The 15294-nt window shown below is 41.2% G+C and overlaps 3 protein-coding genes across 3 annotated transcripts; 2 read left to right on the forward strand and 1 right to left on the reverse strand.

Annotated features, from left to right (window-relative positions):
* The first annotated feature begins 337 nt into the window (after nt 1-337).
* Nucleotides 338-8238, forward strand: LOC107191733 (protocadherin-like wing polarity protein stan). Its single transcript, XM_015580832.1, has 17 exons — nt 338-404; nt 2871-3157; nt 4046-4138; nt 4224-4331; nt 4405-4506; nt 4586-4711; nt 4799-4993; nt 5306-5393; nt 5473-5582; nt 5645-5791; nt 6050-6164; nt 6248-6317; nt 6385-6495; nt 6565-6738; nt 6816-7162; nt 7525-7796; nt 8149-8238. The coding sequence occupies exons 1-17, from the start codon at nt 338-340 to the stop codon at nt 8236-8238; spliced, it is 2502 nt and encodes an 833-aa protein (XP_015436318.1).
* A 1451-nt stretch (nt 8239-9689) lies between these two features.
* On the forward strand, nt 9690-10890 carry LOC107191504 (C-type lectin domain family 9 member A). The gene is made up of 5 exons (XM_015580566.1): nt 9690-9762; nt 9854-10048; nt 10132-10236; nt 10293-10584; nt 10731-10890. Exons 1-5 carry the CDS (start codon nt 9690-9692, stop codon nt 10888-10890), a joined length of 825 nt encoding a protein of 274 aa, XP_015436052.1.
* Nucleotides 10891-11422: 532 nt separating this feature from the next.
* Nucleotides 11423-14866, reverse strand: LOC107191505 (nicotinamidase-like). Its single transcript, XM_015580567.1, has 4 exons — nt 14619-14866; nt 14007-14268; nt 11900-12046; nt 11423-11824 (listed from the first exon to the last, which is right to left on the reverse strand). Exons 1-4 carry the CDS (start codon nt 14864-14866, stop codon nt 11423-11425), a joined length of 1059 nt encoding a protein of 352 aa, XP_015436053.1.
* Nucleotides 14867-15294: the final 428 nt, after the last annotated feature.

The raw sequence follows: 15294 nt of genomic DNA on the forward strand, positions 1-15294 counted from the left end.
TTCTTGAAAGGGGTGATTCCTGGGGTGATTTGAAACAACGTTTTCCTTATCGAAGCAGTTGTTCCAAATCACCCCAAGAATCCCTCATTTCAAGGACTTAGAACTATTTTCAGACACCCTGTATATGTTTTTTATAACAAAATATTGTCTCGGGAGCCACACAGAGTAGCTTTGGAAGCTGCAGTGTGCGTTAATCTATAACTTCCTCGACCTAAAAACAGAAAGGAACCTTCTTCTCCAAAATGCTCTCCTTTCAAAATCATAATCGTGACATTTCGCTCGAGTTGCAGATGTATCGGTGGACGCCGGGACCGATGAAGGATGTCCTTGGATCGCCATGAGACAGAACATTCTGAGGATCCTGCCAATTCTGTGCTGCGCGTTGCATATTTACAGTGGACAATGTGGGTTTCTCCAACGAGGTTTTCCCACGGTCACCTGTTCCGCCCCTCTTCGCCCCCCACCCCCCTGGTTCCACCTTTTCGTCCCTTCTGTCCCGCGGTTTGCCACTGTTCCTCTGACCCCCCTTCTCTGATCGCGACCTTAATCGGCCCCTTCTTCCGTTTCATCACACGGTTGATCGCGTGCAAACGGTTACGCGGGAGGATCGTCGATGATGGTTGCAAACGGAAATCGGAGGGACCAAAGACGGTGGAACGTAAACCACGAAAGTTTCCTCGACGTTCGGTTTTTCCCTTCGACGACCATCGCGCGACACTCGCCAGCGCGACGGATCGAATAACTTAGAGAAAGTCGACGGTGTTGCGAAAAATTAAGACACTCGAGTCGACGTATTAATTTTCCTTTTTCGCGTTTTTAACGTCACGGCCGACGGAACACGTGCACCGTGTTTCCGATCTCGACCGTCGTTCGCTGGAACACGCGTTGTTCCACGTTAATTTTGCCAATCTTCTTGGATAATAATTAAATTGTACCTGTTCACGGATGGTATAGATATCTTCGTACGGGAATTTCGTAGACAGAGTCGTCGAAGGATGAATTTCTTAGGATACTTAGAATATTAGAAGGATTATAGAATACTTAGGATTAATGATGAAGCTCAGTCAGGTTTTTATCTTCTTGTGGACCTAAACTTTTATAGATATCTGCATTTGCATACATTTCCGCAGTCTAGTCCACAGTACTGTCTAATCGTACTTCGTAGGTGCTTCATAATTCCATCGAGCACGTTGTTGACGCGATATAACGCACTCCACATTTGCATAATAGTCGGTGGTTATCTCGTTCGGCAGGAAACGCGTCGTTGTCAAGGTAGCGTTTAATCGAGCGATTACTTGTAGGTACGTAATTCTCACGTTACCTTCGACAAATTTGTAGACCCTGCAAGACAGTAGATAAATAAATACACTCTAGAATGATATATACACTCACAGTAGGTATAATATTACAATTCCCATACGATCACGTCGATCGAAGTACCTCCATTGACACATACCAGCTCTATCAACCCCATCGAACCTAACATCGCATCAAACATCCGTCAATTTCGTCGCGAAAGAGTATTTATATCTTTCGAAATTCAAATTGATACTGTCGTTTTCTTCTGGAAAGGTCTTCCAGGATCGACGACGGGGGGAAAGAAAGATTACGAAAGGCAACGCCGGAACGTTGCATCGGCAATGTATATGTACACCGTGAGCTGGCAGCGGGCGGAACTTCGCTCCAAGGGAGCGAGCACGTTCTAACCCCCGTGCACGTTGCCTCTGTGTGTGTTAAATGACACATACACAACCTATCCCTGTCCTGTCTATGTATGAATCTAGCCTTTTATCTGTACGACGCGATCGCGAATGTGGGATGACCACTCCGTCGGTCGTTAGAATGTAGGTTTCTACTGTGTCCGTAGTTGGAAGTCGGGGTGCTGCGAACAGGAACGAGACACGACCACGGGCACGCTGTCATTTCAATTTTTTTTTTTTTTTTACGATCGAGCGAACATCACGAGAGCATACTATGATGTTTAGTGTGCTCGTAGAGTCTTCTTTAAATTGATACTGAATTCTTGGCTTTAAGTTGCATACTTAGGGGATGTTGAAAAGCTTGAATTGACAAAGGGAGCTTTGATCTTTTGTTCGTTTCATTGTCGATTCAGAGTAATGAGTAAATTGATCAGGTAAGGAAATTCTAATTTTTATAACAAAATAATACTTCTTCTTGAATGGTTAGACACTTCGTCACATTAACCTCATTCGCATCAATTTCATTCACAGGTGCTCCCACGTCGAGTCATGCATGATTTTTAAATTGCTAGTTTAAATGTCTAGTTATTGGAACGAAGATTGAAAAAGAATTAAGAGTGCAAAGCGTCAACTGTTCGAAAGTCAGGATATAGCTCGTAAATACTGCTACTTTTCACTACGTATAAAATTATTCCCGACTCTGTTACGGATGTAGCAGAAGCCTCGATGCACAACAAATTGGAGGCAACGATCTTTTAACATCAAACGGCTAACTGGGCCTGATTACGAACAATTATACAACATTTTTTATCAAACTCCTTCCCAAGTAGGATAGTCTTCCAGTGAACACTTTTTCTACAGGAGTGTGCATACAGGAAGACGAGCTAACCGGTTCTGAAAGTCTCCCGGAAACCCCAAGACCACACACACGGTTCCAGAGAACACAATACGAATTCGAGGAAGACGATCGCGCGTGACTCGAGGAACTCTAGAAAGAAATAAAAACCTCTTGACCGCATTTTAACCGAGTCCCTTCCTTTTATCGCATCCGATCCACTAAAATCCACTTCCTTCTGTCGTGGCCGTGCTTTCCACTTCTTTTATCGATTATTTGCCAGAAGATTCTTCTGGAGTAACGATATAAATCCATTTTTATTTTTATTTCCACAGTGATCCGTGACGCGCGATGTTTCCTGGAGAACGGTGCCACCGCGGCGCACCTCTTCGTCAGCGAAGATCTGCCGGTCGGTGACACCGTGGGTGTTCTAGGTGTCTTGGGTGATCCTGGTCCCCAAGGGGACGTCGAGCTAAGGCTCCAGGAGATCGACAGTCCCGTCACGTTCGCTGCGTACACGAATAATTTAACCCTGATCCGACCCCTCGACAAAGAGGGCGTCGATGGTCCCGCCAGCGTCTACGTGAACGTTATCTGCGAGAGAAAGCACACCCTGGATCCTGTAAGTGAAATTCACTGGGTACAGTGACTCACGTATTCGTCCATATACCTGTCAAATTACAATCAAGAGTACAATTTTTTATGCAATTACTATTTAAGTATCTTTCTGATTTTTACTTTTATCACGCTTTAGTGATACATTTTTTTTGCAGTTTGAAATAAGACTCGTAATTTGGTGAAGTCGGTGTGTGTCCTCGTGAAACTATTAAGTTATAAAAGTGTCCCGGGTAGTCGAAACTGTAATTTGAGACGTTTAAGCCTCTTCAGTTTAATATTTACCAATATAGTAATTACTATTGAATAGAATTTGATTTTTAAAAAGAACTACGCTCCTTCAGGGTTCTGGGGTAGGTGCCATCTGGTCAATAACAGTCCTCTTACCAAAATGCATCGCTGACTTTCCCATTCCGTGGCCAGATCCTTTAGGAACAATGTCTTTATTGCCATTTCTGACTTTTACTCATCTGTTTCACATCAAGAACTCCCCAAGTCGCCGATAGCCAAAGAACCCAGCATGGTCTCTCGCCACCATGCAACGCCAGGTCTGTTTAGTCTCATGCACCCTCTTTCAAGACCTTTTGCATTCTAGAAACCCTATCATAAATTCTCCAATTGTCAATGAGCAACAGACCATCCGCCTTCTTTAAGATTCCACTTAAAACACGTTGACGCGAACACACGATTCTCAAGAACTCACTGTACACGAGAGACCAGTAAATTCTGAAAAAGTTTTTATTTTCTTTGGAACCTGTTAGAAGGGTAAATGCAGTAAATAAATCTTGATGTGACTACAGTTCTGGTAAATTAACCCCAAAAAATCTATATTTGCATAAAAATCTGTAGTCTGGCCATCAGACGGAGGATCTTCATACAGATTTATCTCATATAGGGCTTCGTGATACCGGTTAACATCCGTGTAACAGATGCGAACGACAATGCTCCGCAATTTGTCAACGCGCCTTACGTACTGAATATCTCGGAGGTAAGAATGTTTCAGAATCTTTTTTTCTTTCTAGATTATTGTGTTGTAAATAATTTTCTATTGATTTTCCCCTCTTTATTTTCAGGTTACCGTTGTTGGGACAAGGGTATTGCAGGGAGTACGAGCCGTGGATGCTGATCAACCAGGACCATTTTCTACTGTGCAGTATGCTGTCCTACCTGGACCGCATTCGGTACTTGTTATCGTTTCCCATAAACGCTGTGACGTCGATTCTGAGTTGTACTCACTCTGAAATACCTTTGTAGGACTACTTCGTGTTCGTGAACGCTTTAGAGGGCACACTGGTGCTCAGGAAACCGTTGGATTACGAGACTCTGTCTAACTTTTCCGTTGACATTCGGGCACAGGTGATTTCACACGATAATTTCAATCAGTTCCAGTCGTTTTTAATATAATAATTAATTAAAAGTTATTTATTATCTGTAGGACCAAGGAAATCCACCGCGATCGTCCACCACAACCCTCCACGTGAATGTGATCGACGCGGATGATCAGAATCCTGCTTTCCAGAGCGATCAATATAAAATTATTGTCCCTCGACAGATAATACCGGTATAATTAAAAGTTTTTTTAAATAATATTTAATCCATAAGCCTGTTAATTTTACCGATAGCTTGAATAAATTGAATATTCTTTCAGAGAAGGGTACTGAAGGTGGATCCAGCCCCGATAAAGGCGGTGGATCAAGATCTGGGGATCAATGCTCCCGTTAAATACACGATTCAAGGCGGAATTCTGCCGTTTCTTACATTGAACCCTGAAATTGCCGAGGTCGCCATTACGCGGCCATTGTACGAGCACGAACTTTTATCTCCAGCGACGATTGTTGTTAAGGCAAGCATTACATTTACTTCTTCGCTACCTTATTAATACACTTATATAAAGTATATTAAAAAAATTTAGATCTTCTATGAATGATTAAAAGAAACTGATTTCACTTTATAATTAAATGAGTACAGTAATAACGCGCATGCTACTCTGGTGATTTCAACGCGTGGTGAACGCCATCGCTGTGCTCGATCGTTCAAACGCAACGCAATATTTGAATATTCGTGACTTTTATACAAGCATTACATGTAATTTTATGTTCAGCGTTTCTAAAAGTAATCGTGACACATCTGCGTATGTAATAAATTATGATTACAGGCCACTCAGATAGACAATCCAGACAAGTACGCGCTTTCGACGATCGTCGTGTCGCGGGAAAGCGACTGGAGCGTGGAACCCACCGCTGGTAAGCAATTAACCGGGTTTCGTGTGATCGATCCCTGTCCTAAAAACATCCACTAATCAATCAGAACGTTGCGAATTAGGTGGAAGATTGCCCGTGAAGTTCATCAGGCGTGATCATCAAACCAGTATTCCGGAGAACACACCGCCGGGAAGCGTATTATTAACGACGGGAGTGAACAAAGCGGACTCCGTGAGTTTATAAGAAAATGAATACTTAAATAAAGTTAGTTTTTATATAAATACTTTCTTCAGAATTTGAGGTTCTGGCTGGTGGGAGCGATCGAGGATTTGGAAAGATTCTCCATCACTAACTCTGGTGAACTGATCTTGAAAGGAACTTTGGATTACGAGAGAAGAATCCAACACAGTTTCTTGGTTCGTGTCACTGATGGTCATCATGTAAGTTTATAAAACTGAAAACAAATTAATTTACTTGCTATATTATTCTATATGATCGTAAAATCAATAACATTCAACGTATATCTGCAATCGGGTCACGACACGATCACAATTCAAAGTCAACAGTCTGAGACGAGAGTAGATTATAAATATTTACGTGAAACATTAAATCAAATGATCGATAAGAGAAAATTAATGAAATTATAGACACTTTATCTCAAAGATATGTTGAGAAATATTTAACGAACACGATTCCAGAACGACACCTCGCGAGTGAACGTCTCCGTCGAGGATGTGAACGAATGGGAACCCCGGTTTCGTCATCCCAGATACGAATTTCACGCAGCAACCTTGAGAGAGGGATCTATTGTCGGTAAGCCACTTTCTCCTGCACCGATTTCGTTGGATGAATTCATTAACCTCTCGCTTATGCATCCTTAATAATAAAATATTCAGGAAAACTAGAGGCAGCCGATGGTGACAGGGACGACAAAGTTAGTTTGTCGCTTCGAGGTCCCGACGCAAGGTACACCACACTAATAAAAACCAAAATTGAACCTTAATCAACATTACTAAATACACGATTATAACAGATCGTTCGAGATTCGTGAGAGTGGGGAGTTGATACTTCGATCATCAGCGACTGTCAATGGTTCCTTGGCTCGACTGGTGGCTGTGGCTTCCGACTCAGGCCGTCCTCCTAGGTACACAAGTGAAGATAAATAAATAAACTATTATCCACCAACATTTCTCGATAATCATTCTCATTACAGGTCAAGTATGATCCCAGTGATCGTTCATATACCAAATAGCGGTTCGTTACCAATCGCAGCACGAGCTGCACCTGCCTGGTTAGGCAGCAGCGTCCTCCTGGTCGCGGTCTTTGGTGCTGTCTTGGGTCTGCTAGGAGTTATTATACTTGTTTTAATTTTGTACATATATAAACAGTAAGTGAAACAGTTCGTTACAGGTGCAAATTCATCGAACTCTTTAATAACTTTGAATTTTCACGATCGTGTTACAGTAAGAGACCAAAGACTAGCGGCTCGGTGAGCTCCGTGGGGACAGGCTATCGTGAAAAATCACCTGTTCCCTCTGCCTTGAGTCCCACTCCTCAGGTGCTCGGGGCAAATATGCTCCAGGATGCCCTGGAGGCTCCACGCAGAGAAAATCGTCCAGTGGGTGCACATAGCATCGACGAGAACGACGAAGAGGAGGATGGTGGTGGCGATCACGAAGACGAGGATCACGTCGATCAGGAAGTGATCGACGACAGTAACAATAGCGAAATGAGGGAGATGAATAATGAGGTGAACGACATCGAGAACCCTGTTTTTGGAGCGAGGAACTCTTACAGCGCCACGATTAAAAGTGAGTTGTCTGTTTAACCAAGCAATCATTAGATAGAAAGCTATTATATGTACATATATATTTATTAATAATCTAGCCTGAAGACCAAGGGATGGACTTGGTTTACAATTTCTATTACTTAGCTCTCACTCATCATTCCATACTTCAAACATATCCCACTCCTTATCCTACCATCACTCCCTTTCTTCTCTAAACCTCCTTATTTTATTTTCTACCTGTCCTTCCACGTAATACTTCCTCTAACGTGCAGTTCTCTCTTTCCAAACCATAACAGACCCTATATACAAAGCTATTTAAAGATAGAGTTTCAACTGTAGAGTTGTACTTCCTCCGTTGTTATGATTAACGAAATTCATTTAAAGGTTTAACATCGGCCAGACAAGTACCGATATATCCAAGACACAAAGTGGCTCCAGCCCCGAATCCGCCAGGTCTATCAGCGACCTCGAACATCCCCAATATCGGCGGTTTGGTGCAGAACATGAACGACTTGAGCGCGAAATCGAACCTGAACGCGGCTTCACGCGAATCTTCCAATTACTCTGGGGATCTTCCGGAATCGCTGATGCCCGCGTGGCCTGCTTGCTCCGTCTCGCAGAGGGTCAAGAAACTATCGTGGGACGACGACGACAGGGTAATTAGAACACCACATAAATGATCCAATAAAAAAGTCCAACACACTCGACCAATTCGAAATCAAAATAAAATTCTAAATAGGTTTCCAATAGTAACCATCCGTTTGAAATTATACGACGCCATCTTGCATTTGCTAAAGCTACTTTGACCTCAAAAGCTATATTTAATACCGAATTAATTTTCGCTGTTTGACGTCCCTCGGAAATTAATAATAGCCCCATACACGAATTTCTCTTCATAATCTCGCAGAGATTGATCAAAAGACAAAGATTTTATCGCGAATTTATGGCAACGTCGAAACTATCCTCCAAACGAATTCCCCAATTTTAGAAAGTTTCTACATCTTTCAGACGGTAGACAGCGTGGAAGTGGCGGCTGAAACTATGTCCAAGAACAGCCAGACGGGGAACGAACGACTCAATCTCACCGTGTACTTCTAATTGATCCGCGAAACGAAAGACTGAACGCCGAGATTGTTCCTGCCGTCAATCACCTACGAGACTCGATCGATCGTTCGCGCAATGCTATTCGTATCATTGCCAGATTCTAAATGAATTTAACCACGATGTATGTACATATACAAATGTATAGTTGACTGTATTAGTTGGGGACGATTCGTACCGGGACACGAATTCGTCTTCGCTATAGTTGTTTCATTAAAGACATGCAAAAAAAGATACAGTATTTTTTCATTGCAAGCACACTACTTAAAGGAAGATGTACACCATCCAGTTTTTAAAGAATAGAATATTTCCAGCGAATACAAATCGTTAGTGTATTTCTGAAAAGTATCTAGATTGTACTGAAAGATTCTCTGAATTTTTAAATGGCTACGTAGAACAAACCCAATAAAAATCGTCTCTCGAGACAATGTTCTAATACTTTTGTCAACAAAGTCAGCCTTAGATAATGGTTCAGAGGAAGATAAAAGTACCTTCAGCGTCCGCCTCGAAAGAAGATAAAAGTTCCGTTTCACAGAGAGAATCGTGTCAGTAGGACGATCTTTGAGAAATGCCAGGTTAACTGGTGTATCTTCTCTTTAGTGTGCCGAAAACTCGTGCAACAATCACATAATGGACCCACCTGAGAACCTTGTAACGACATCATCAAGGGTATTTTGCCAGTAATTAATATTTTTCGTATCTTAACAAAATTATTTTCTCTATACACGCAGACCAATTGACCTGTTTACGATTAAAATGGTGAATAGAAATATAATAGAATGAAAATTAGAATGAAATCTTTTTAAAAGATGGTTTCGATAAGCCCTCGCGAAAACGCGTGACACAGGTAGACAGACGAATCCGACGAAGAAAGTGACTCATTTTTCCGAGGAGGAGAGAAAGTGTCCAGCAGAAGGCGTACACGCGATCGGGATCTCTCGATCAATAGTCTTGCGTGGCTCACGAACGGAAACGGATCGGCCAGGTGCGAGGGAAGAAATAAAAGTGGAATGATAATAACCGCCGTCACGTATCTGTTTCATGAATATTATGTAAGTGGAACAATTGGTAATCGAATCGTTCTCGAATTTCTACAAATCAGTCGAATATACACGAACAACGTGATTATTAATTCAACATTAAATTATCCTTGACTGTGTGTAATTAAATATAAAACATTAGGAGTCTTCAATAAGAAAAGTTTGTAGCAGTGAATGTGATTACGTTAATTGTTAATATATTCAGTAGCATTTATATAAACAAAGATCATAAGGATCTCGTACTGATGTGATGTTTTCGTGAACTGACGCGCATTCCTTCGGACTTTCTCAAAGAAAGTTGGAGATAGTGTGGTTGGAACGCAATTCGGATAAAAACGCATTTTGTTCTTTTCTTAATCCGTTCTCGTTTACGCTCGATCATCGCATCTCTCCATTTTCAGGTTTATCATGAAGGATAAAGGACCTCTTCAGCTATGCCTCTTGATAATTATACAGTTGAACATCTGCATGGGAAGTCCCGGTAAGAAGAAACAAAACTATCTCTACTGATACTGAACTTTCCAGCTTGAAAGACTTTGCTTTGTTCTTAACATTCGTACAACTTTCATCAGACAGTCTGTCAAACGTATCCACGATCGAACCACCGGGACCATGGTCCGAGATTCTGGAGAACTGGGTGGTATCCGACTCGGGGTCGTTTAGGACATCGAAGGTGATGAAATTGGGCGACAAGACCTTGATGGTTTCCAGTAAAATATCGTCACCGAATAAACGTGAAGTGTCCGAAACCGATCTCTATCTTCTCGGTAAAATCATTCGCTACAGTGTACACTAGATACTTGTAATCGATCTTTCGAAACGTTAAATGTGAATTCACGTTTTTTTTCAGGAGCGATAGAGAAGCTGGTGTACAGAGTAGACTTCCTGGAGAACCGGCTGAGACGAGCGGAAGAACTCCTCTATTACGTGATTTCTGGAAATACGAATCAGAAACGTGAGTTATCATTCTTTCTCTTTTACGAATTATTCATTGAGATAATCATTTTTCAGCGTCCTGTCCCGCGAATTACACGAAAATCGGCCAGTATTGCTACCACTTTAGTGACCGCGAATTCGATTGGAAGTCATCCTCCAGCCTCTGCCGCGGAATGGGCGGTTATTTGATAGAATTCGAGAAGGATGACGAGAAACGCGACGTGTTCGCCAGTCTGCAAACAAACTCGAAACTGAAAGGTAAACATTTCTGGACCGGTGGATTGAATCCTGGTCTCTTGTGGATTTGGGCGAGCAGCGCGAAACCAGTTCATCAGAACACAAAGCAAACCGTTCCCGGCGATGGCAGGTGAGCGTCATTATTCACTTTTGAACTTTTTACAACATAAGAATCGTTAGATTTCTATTGAAGATCGATAGTATTGTAATAATTATAATACCAATTATTATTTCAATTTCGTCTCTGATTCGTTCGTATCACTTACGTCTTCACAGATGTCTGAAGTTGTCCTACAATTCAACATCACGACTGTACTCTTACCAAAGCGACGATTGCGGGGCAAGGCACAGATACGCTTGCAAATTAACGGTAGACGACGAGTCGGCGAACAGGATCGAGAAAACCGCGCGAATGTTAATCGACGGGCAACCTTAGGCATAGATAACGACTGAAGTAGATTATTAGTGTAATTCGGTTTTGTATTTATTACGTGTTTAATTATTTATTACCTGTTGAAACGTCTGAGCAGAGAAATGAATCTTGTACTAATCCTGTGGAAAACGTTTATTAATAATACTTGTGCACGAAATTGTGCATAAATATTTCACATAAATACTGAATGTATTCAATACAGATACTAAAATACTGAAGGTAGTAACTACATTAAAATGCAACCATACGCTCTAAATACTTTGTATACGCAGAAAACTTGATAAGCCCCACATATAGTAAAAGATCCACAAAAAAAGTACCAAATTTTGAATAAAATAAGTTGGTCCCCATAAGTACCTACTCTGATGCCTTTAAAAATCCTGAATCACCTGAGGAATAACAAAACTAGGAATGCCCTCTTAAGTTCCCACTTCGATATACCACAAAATTACGCATACAATAGTTATTTAATTGATTTTCACTAAGCAAGTGCTCTTAGATATTCTATTCATCTACTATTCATCATAGCACTGTATCAATCGAAAACGTTCGCGTTAGTTCGATGGAACGCAATCGAGGCCATCGTTTTTGCGGATTTATGGCTCATGATAAGACTCCGTTTTTCCCTGTTCACCAGCGACAGAACGTCGTCGCTGTTAATGACCAGGCCGTCGTTCTCGGTAATCAACCTCCTCGTAGCCTGAATACCATTTACATCGACGCCGCGGCAACAGTCGTCGATCACCGCCACCGAATATCCTAATCGAAGCGCGTCCAAGCAAGTGGCTTTCACGCATACATCGTAAGCTATACCGCCGACAAATACCTGCGTGACGCCAGATTCATGCAGAATCCGGTGCACCTCGTTCGAATCCGTAGCATCTTTCTCGCCGAATATCGAATAAACCTCTACATCCGGATTCAGGCCCTTTCGTAACTGCACAACGATCAAATTTTAGTGATAATGGTATGAAATTTCACGGACAGATTTTTTTTATTTTTGTTTAAATACCTGCTTCGAATCTGGCGCGATCACGAGATCTTTGTGCAATCGAGATCCCCACGTATCCATAACACAATGCTTGGGCCAGAGTATCTGCTCCAAATAGGGCTCGGCGAAGATCACGGTATCGAACAGCTTTGCATTTTCTTTTGTCACCTACGTCGAAACATAATCGATCTCATTAATTGCTCTCACAACTGTCCAATCACAAATGGCTTGGGATATTTTTCAGATCGTGATTATGTTGATGTTTTGAAGGAACAGTTATCCTTGAAGAGAAAGTTTTGCCAAGTGGTAAACCCTTGAAGAGTAACCCGAGGAAGCAATAAATTTTGACCTGATCATTGTCCCCCATCTGGCTGTGAGTGAAACAAACCATACTACCTCGATTCACTACAAAACATTCGTAACAAGAGACACCGCAGGAGGGTCTGTATAATTTTGGAAGATCACTTGTGAAGAATAACCCTCGACAACGGCCACACTCCAGTCAAAAGGGACGCTATACTCACTCAGTGCGTCGAGGGAAAAGAGAGAGAGAGAGAGAGAGAGAGAGACTACTTAAAATTGAAAACTGTGAAACAAAAAGTGACCGTGAAAAAGTCAGCAGAGCCATTTGACCACGAAGAATTTAACACTTGTGCTATCACCGTTTCGTTTGAGATCCATTTGTCGCAGATTTTCAAGATTCTATTGGTTTAAGTACAGTGTATTCTGTTGGATACCCCCCAGTATTAGTTTGTTTTACATATAGTTGGTTAGTTGGTTATACACTGTAACAGTCAAGGCAGCATACGTGACTGCGTTTAGACGTAGAGATTTGTCACGGTTCTCAAGGACCTATCCTACCCGTGCCCCTCCAAGGAAAAACCTCTACCCTTTTAGGACCATCTTTCGCTTTCTCCGATGCTTTGTAGGAAGACTTTTCCGAGTCCTCGAACAAGAAACATCTCTAGCTGTGACTAAGTGTAACGATAGAATAAAGCAATCAACTGGTAAATAAAGAGTACAATTGTTTCACCCACGGGATCACAACAATTCATCTAGTTTATTAAACATTTTCAAAAATAAAAATAAAAAGACAGTGAATAGTAGAAATAATACTGTACAGTACAGCAAAAATTGAGACGAAGAACTTCCGGGTGCACTTCGTCGTGAGAACGAATTTGAATAATAACCGGTTGCTTCGTCTTCGTCCCATGATGACGAAATATTCGTCTCTATTTCCAGGTCCATAATGTTCATGCCTGCGTCATAAATAATCCAAACATCTATCGGCCAAAGCGTAGTACATTCCGTTCGACGAATTAAATATCCACGAGCCATCATGGGACAAAGACGAAAATAAGCAGTCATCGTAAACACTCGATCTCATTAGTTATTCTAAATAAAAAATGTCGATCCTTAGTGCCCTATTAAAATTTTCTACGCAGAGAAGGTGGTGCTGAAGGAAAAAGAAATCTACCCCTGTTTTTTTTCACGTGTCAGCCACTCAGAAAATAAGTCTGGTAAACGTGAAAATGACCTTCGATTGAGAATGAGTGTCGCAGTTCCGGTCGATTTACAGCTGCGTCATAAATATCCCGATCGTAACCAAAAAAATGGACAAAAGTGCTTGGGACTACACGCATACACGGCGTGTAGTGCGCACGTGCTATCGGTGACAAAGAAAGAACTCTTTTTGGGTATCTACCACTCGACGTGTCGATGAACATCTGGCAAAGAAATCCGTTTGAACCTTTCTCTACCTATGGGGCAAACAAAAGAACCGGAAAAAAAATATCTTTGCCCGAAATACTGCCTTTTGTAGCCTTTCACTACATAGTCTCCCAATTATACATGGTGTTACATTTAGAACAAAGGAAAGGAAGGTATAGCTGAGATAATAACACGGTTGCCTTTTTTGTTTGATAATTTTTAAGATTGTCGAGTGTTTCGTAAACGCAATTCTACCCATTTCGTTAGACATAAACTATAGAGAAAGGAAACGCGATCAATGCACGAAATATATAGTGATTTTTTTTAAAACTTACTTCTCTAAAAGAATTGTGCACTCGTTACGACCTTCGGATGTGTTTAAATGGCGATTACGGTAATTCGCGGCGACGTCACGTACCTTCGAGTCCAAATGCAGTTCTCGTAGATGCAAATTTTCGTGAAAACTGATATGATTTTCGGGATGCCAGTCCAACGTGTAAATAATTTCATCGAACTGGCCATTTTTCGTCAGACGATTTATCGGTCCCACCACATCCAAACCATCCTGATTGCATCCGCAATTACGAAGAGCTAAAGATCCGGTGATAAAATCGTTTTGCACATCCACGATCAGCAGGGCACTCACGGGCTCGACAATCGTACGCAACCAATCATGAAATCTATACACAATTACAGATAGTACCTTTACAAAATAGCTTATTGAGTCGAAAAATATTAAAAAGTGACAATACGACTAACGTATATTAATCTGTATCATATTTATCTTATTTATTTTCCTTCATTATCTTATTTTGCCAAAAAATTGATTAAATGATTCTATATGCTGCATTAATCAAATTTGCCTTGTACGAATTATTCAGGTGGAACTGTCGTGCAAATGTACATACATACACTTCCGACTGCGGAACAATAGCGAACAATGTGGAGAATAAATTGCGATTACGTAGAAAACGTTCGTAACGATTGATTACATAGCCTAGTACATATTCGTTTCTTCGGTTGAACTCACATTTTTATTTCTTGTCCCTTCAGAATGCCATCGCAATCGTTATCCAACAATTCGAAAATATTCTTTATCCTCCAATCGTTCTGCTTAATTTCTTCCGGTGGAAAGAGAGCGCCACAAGTCAGGTGAAAGTTCGTATAATTTAAGGCGCTCTCTATACTAGGTAAATCGAGATTAGCCAAAAAGTGGGAACTCTGTCGGTCCTTCCCACCACGCAGATTGATCATCGATTTGTTACCTCTTTGTTCCATGTTTTATATGGAATGATGTCAGCGATAATTCGACAATAATCTCTTCGGCCGAATTCTTATTTCTTCTTGAGAACAACAGAAACCGTTTTTACTCAAAATATCTATTAAATACTTTTTGAATTTAGGCGGCCTTGATTGTGGATTACTTTGCTATGAAACTTATTTGACGCGTACTGTTTCATGAGGCCGGTTCTGAGACACTAAAGAAGCGTATTGGGTAGCAGCTGCCCAACATCTATCGATCGTTACAAGCGTATGAACATACGTTTCCATAATATTTATTACAGAGCTTTAAAACTTCCTTCGAGGATGTAATTTTTACAATTATGTTACGCTTGTCTCAAATTTCCCTCTGTCAGGTACTCCTTTTCCAAAAAAGTTTCGTCATCTTAGTTTACAAACATTTAAAGAGTAATTCTACAGTTTAA

This window comes from Dufourea novaeangliae, unplaced genomic scaffold (genome assembly GCF_001272555.1).
Source record: "Dufourea novaeangliae isolate 0120121106 unplaced genomic scaffold, ASM127255v1 scaffold228, whole genome shotgun sequence".
Lineage (NCBI taxonomy): Eukaryota > Metazoa > Arthropoda > Insecta > Hymenoptera > Halictidae > Dufourea > Dufourea novaeangliae.

Bases quoted from the DNA above. Each gene is read 5' to 3' on its own strand.
- LOC107191504 (XM_015580566.1), top strand. From the start codon at position 9,690: ATGAAGGATAAAGGACCTCTTCAGCTATGCCTCTTGATAATTATACAG. The intron at 9,763-9,853 runs GTAAGAAGAAAC...AACTTTCATCAG, and splicing joins CATCTGCATGGGAAGTCCCG to ACAGTCTGTCAAACGTATCC. The intron at 10,049-10,131 runs GTAAAATCATTC...GTTTTTTTTCAG, and splicing joins AACCGATCTCTATCTTCTCG to GAGCGATAGAGAAGCTGGTG.
- LOC107191505 (XM_015580567.1), bottom strand. From the start codon at position 14,866: ATGGAACAAAGAGGTAACAAATCGATGATCAATCTGCGTGGTGGGAAG. The intron at 14,269-14,618 runs GTGAGTTCAACC...AATTGTGTATAG, and splicing joins AAGGGACAAGAAATAAAAAT to ATTTCATGATTGGTTGCGTA. The intron at 12,047-14,006 runs GTACGTGACGTC...GTTTCGACGTAG, and splicing joins AACTGCATTTGGACTCGAAG to GTGACAAAAGAAAATGCAAA.
- LOC107191733 (XM_015580832.1), top strand. From the start codon at position 338: ATGAGACAGAACATTCTGAGGATCCTGCCAATTCTGTGCTGCGCGTTG. The intron at 4,139-4,223 runs GTAAGAATGTTT...CTTTATTTTCAG, and splicing joins ACGTACTGAATATCTCGGAG to GTTACCGTTGTTGGGACAAG. The intron at 5,394-5,472 runs GTAAGCAATTAA...GTTGCGAATTAG, and splicing joins GAGCGTGGAACCCACCGCTG to GTGGAAGATTGCCCGTGAAG.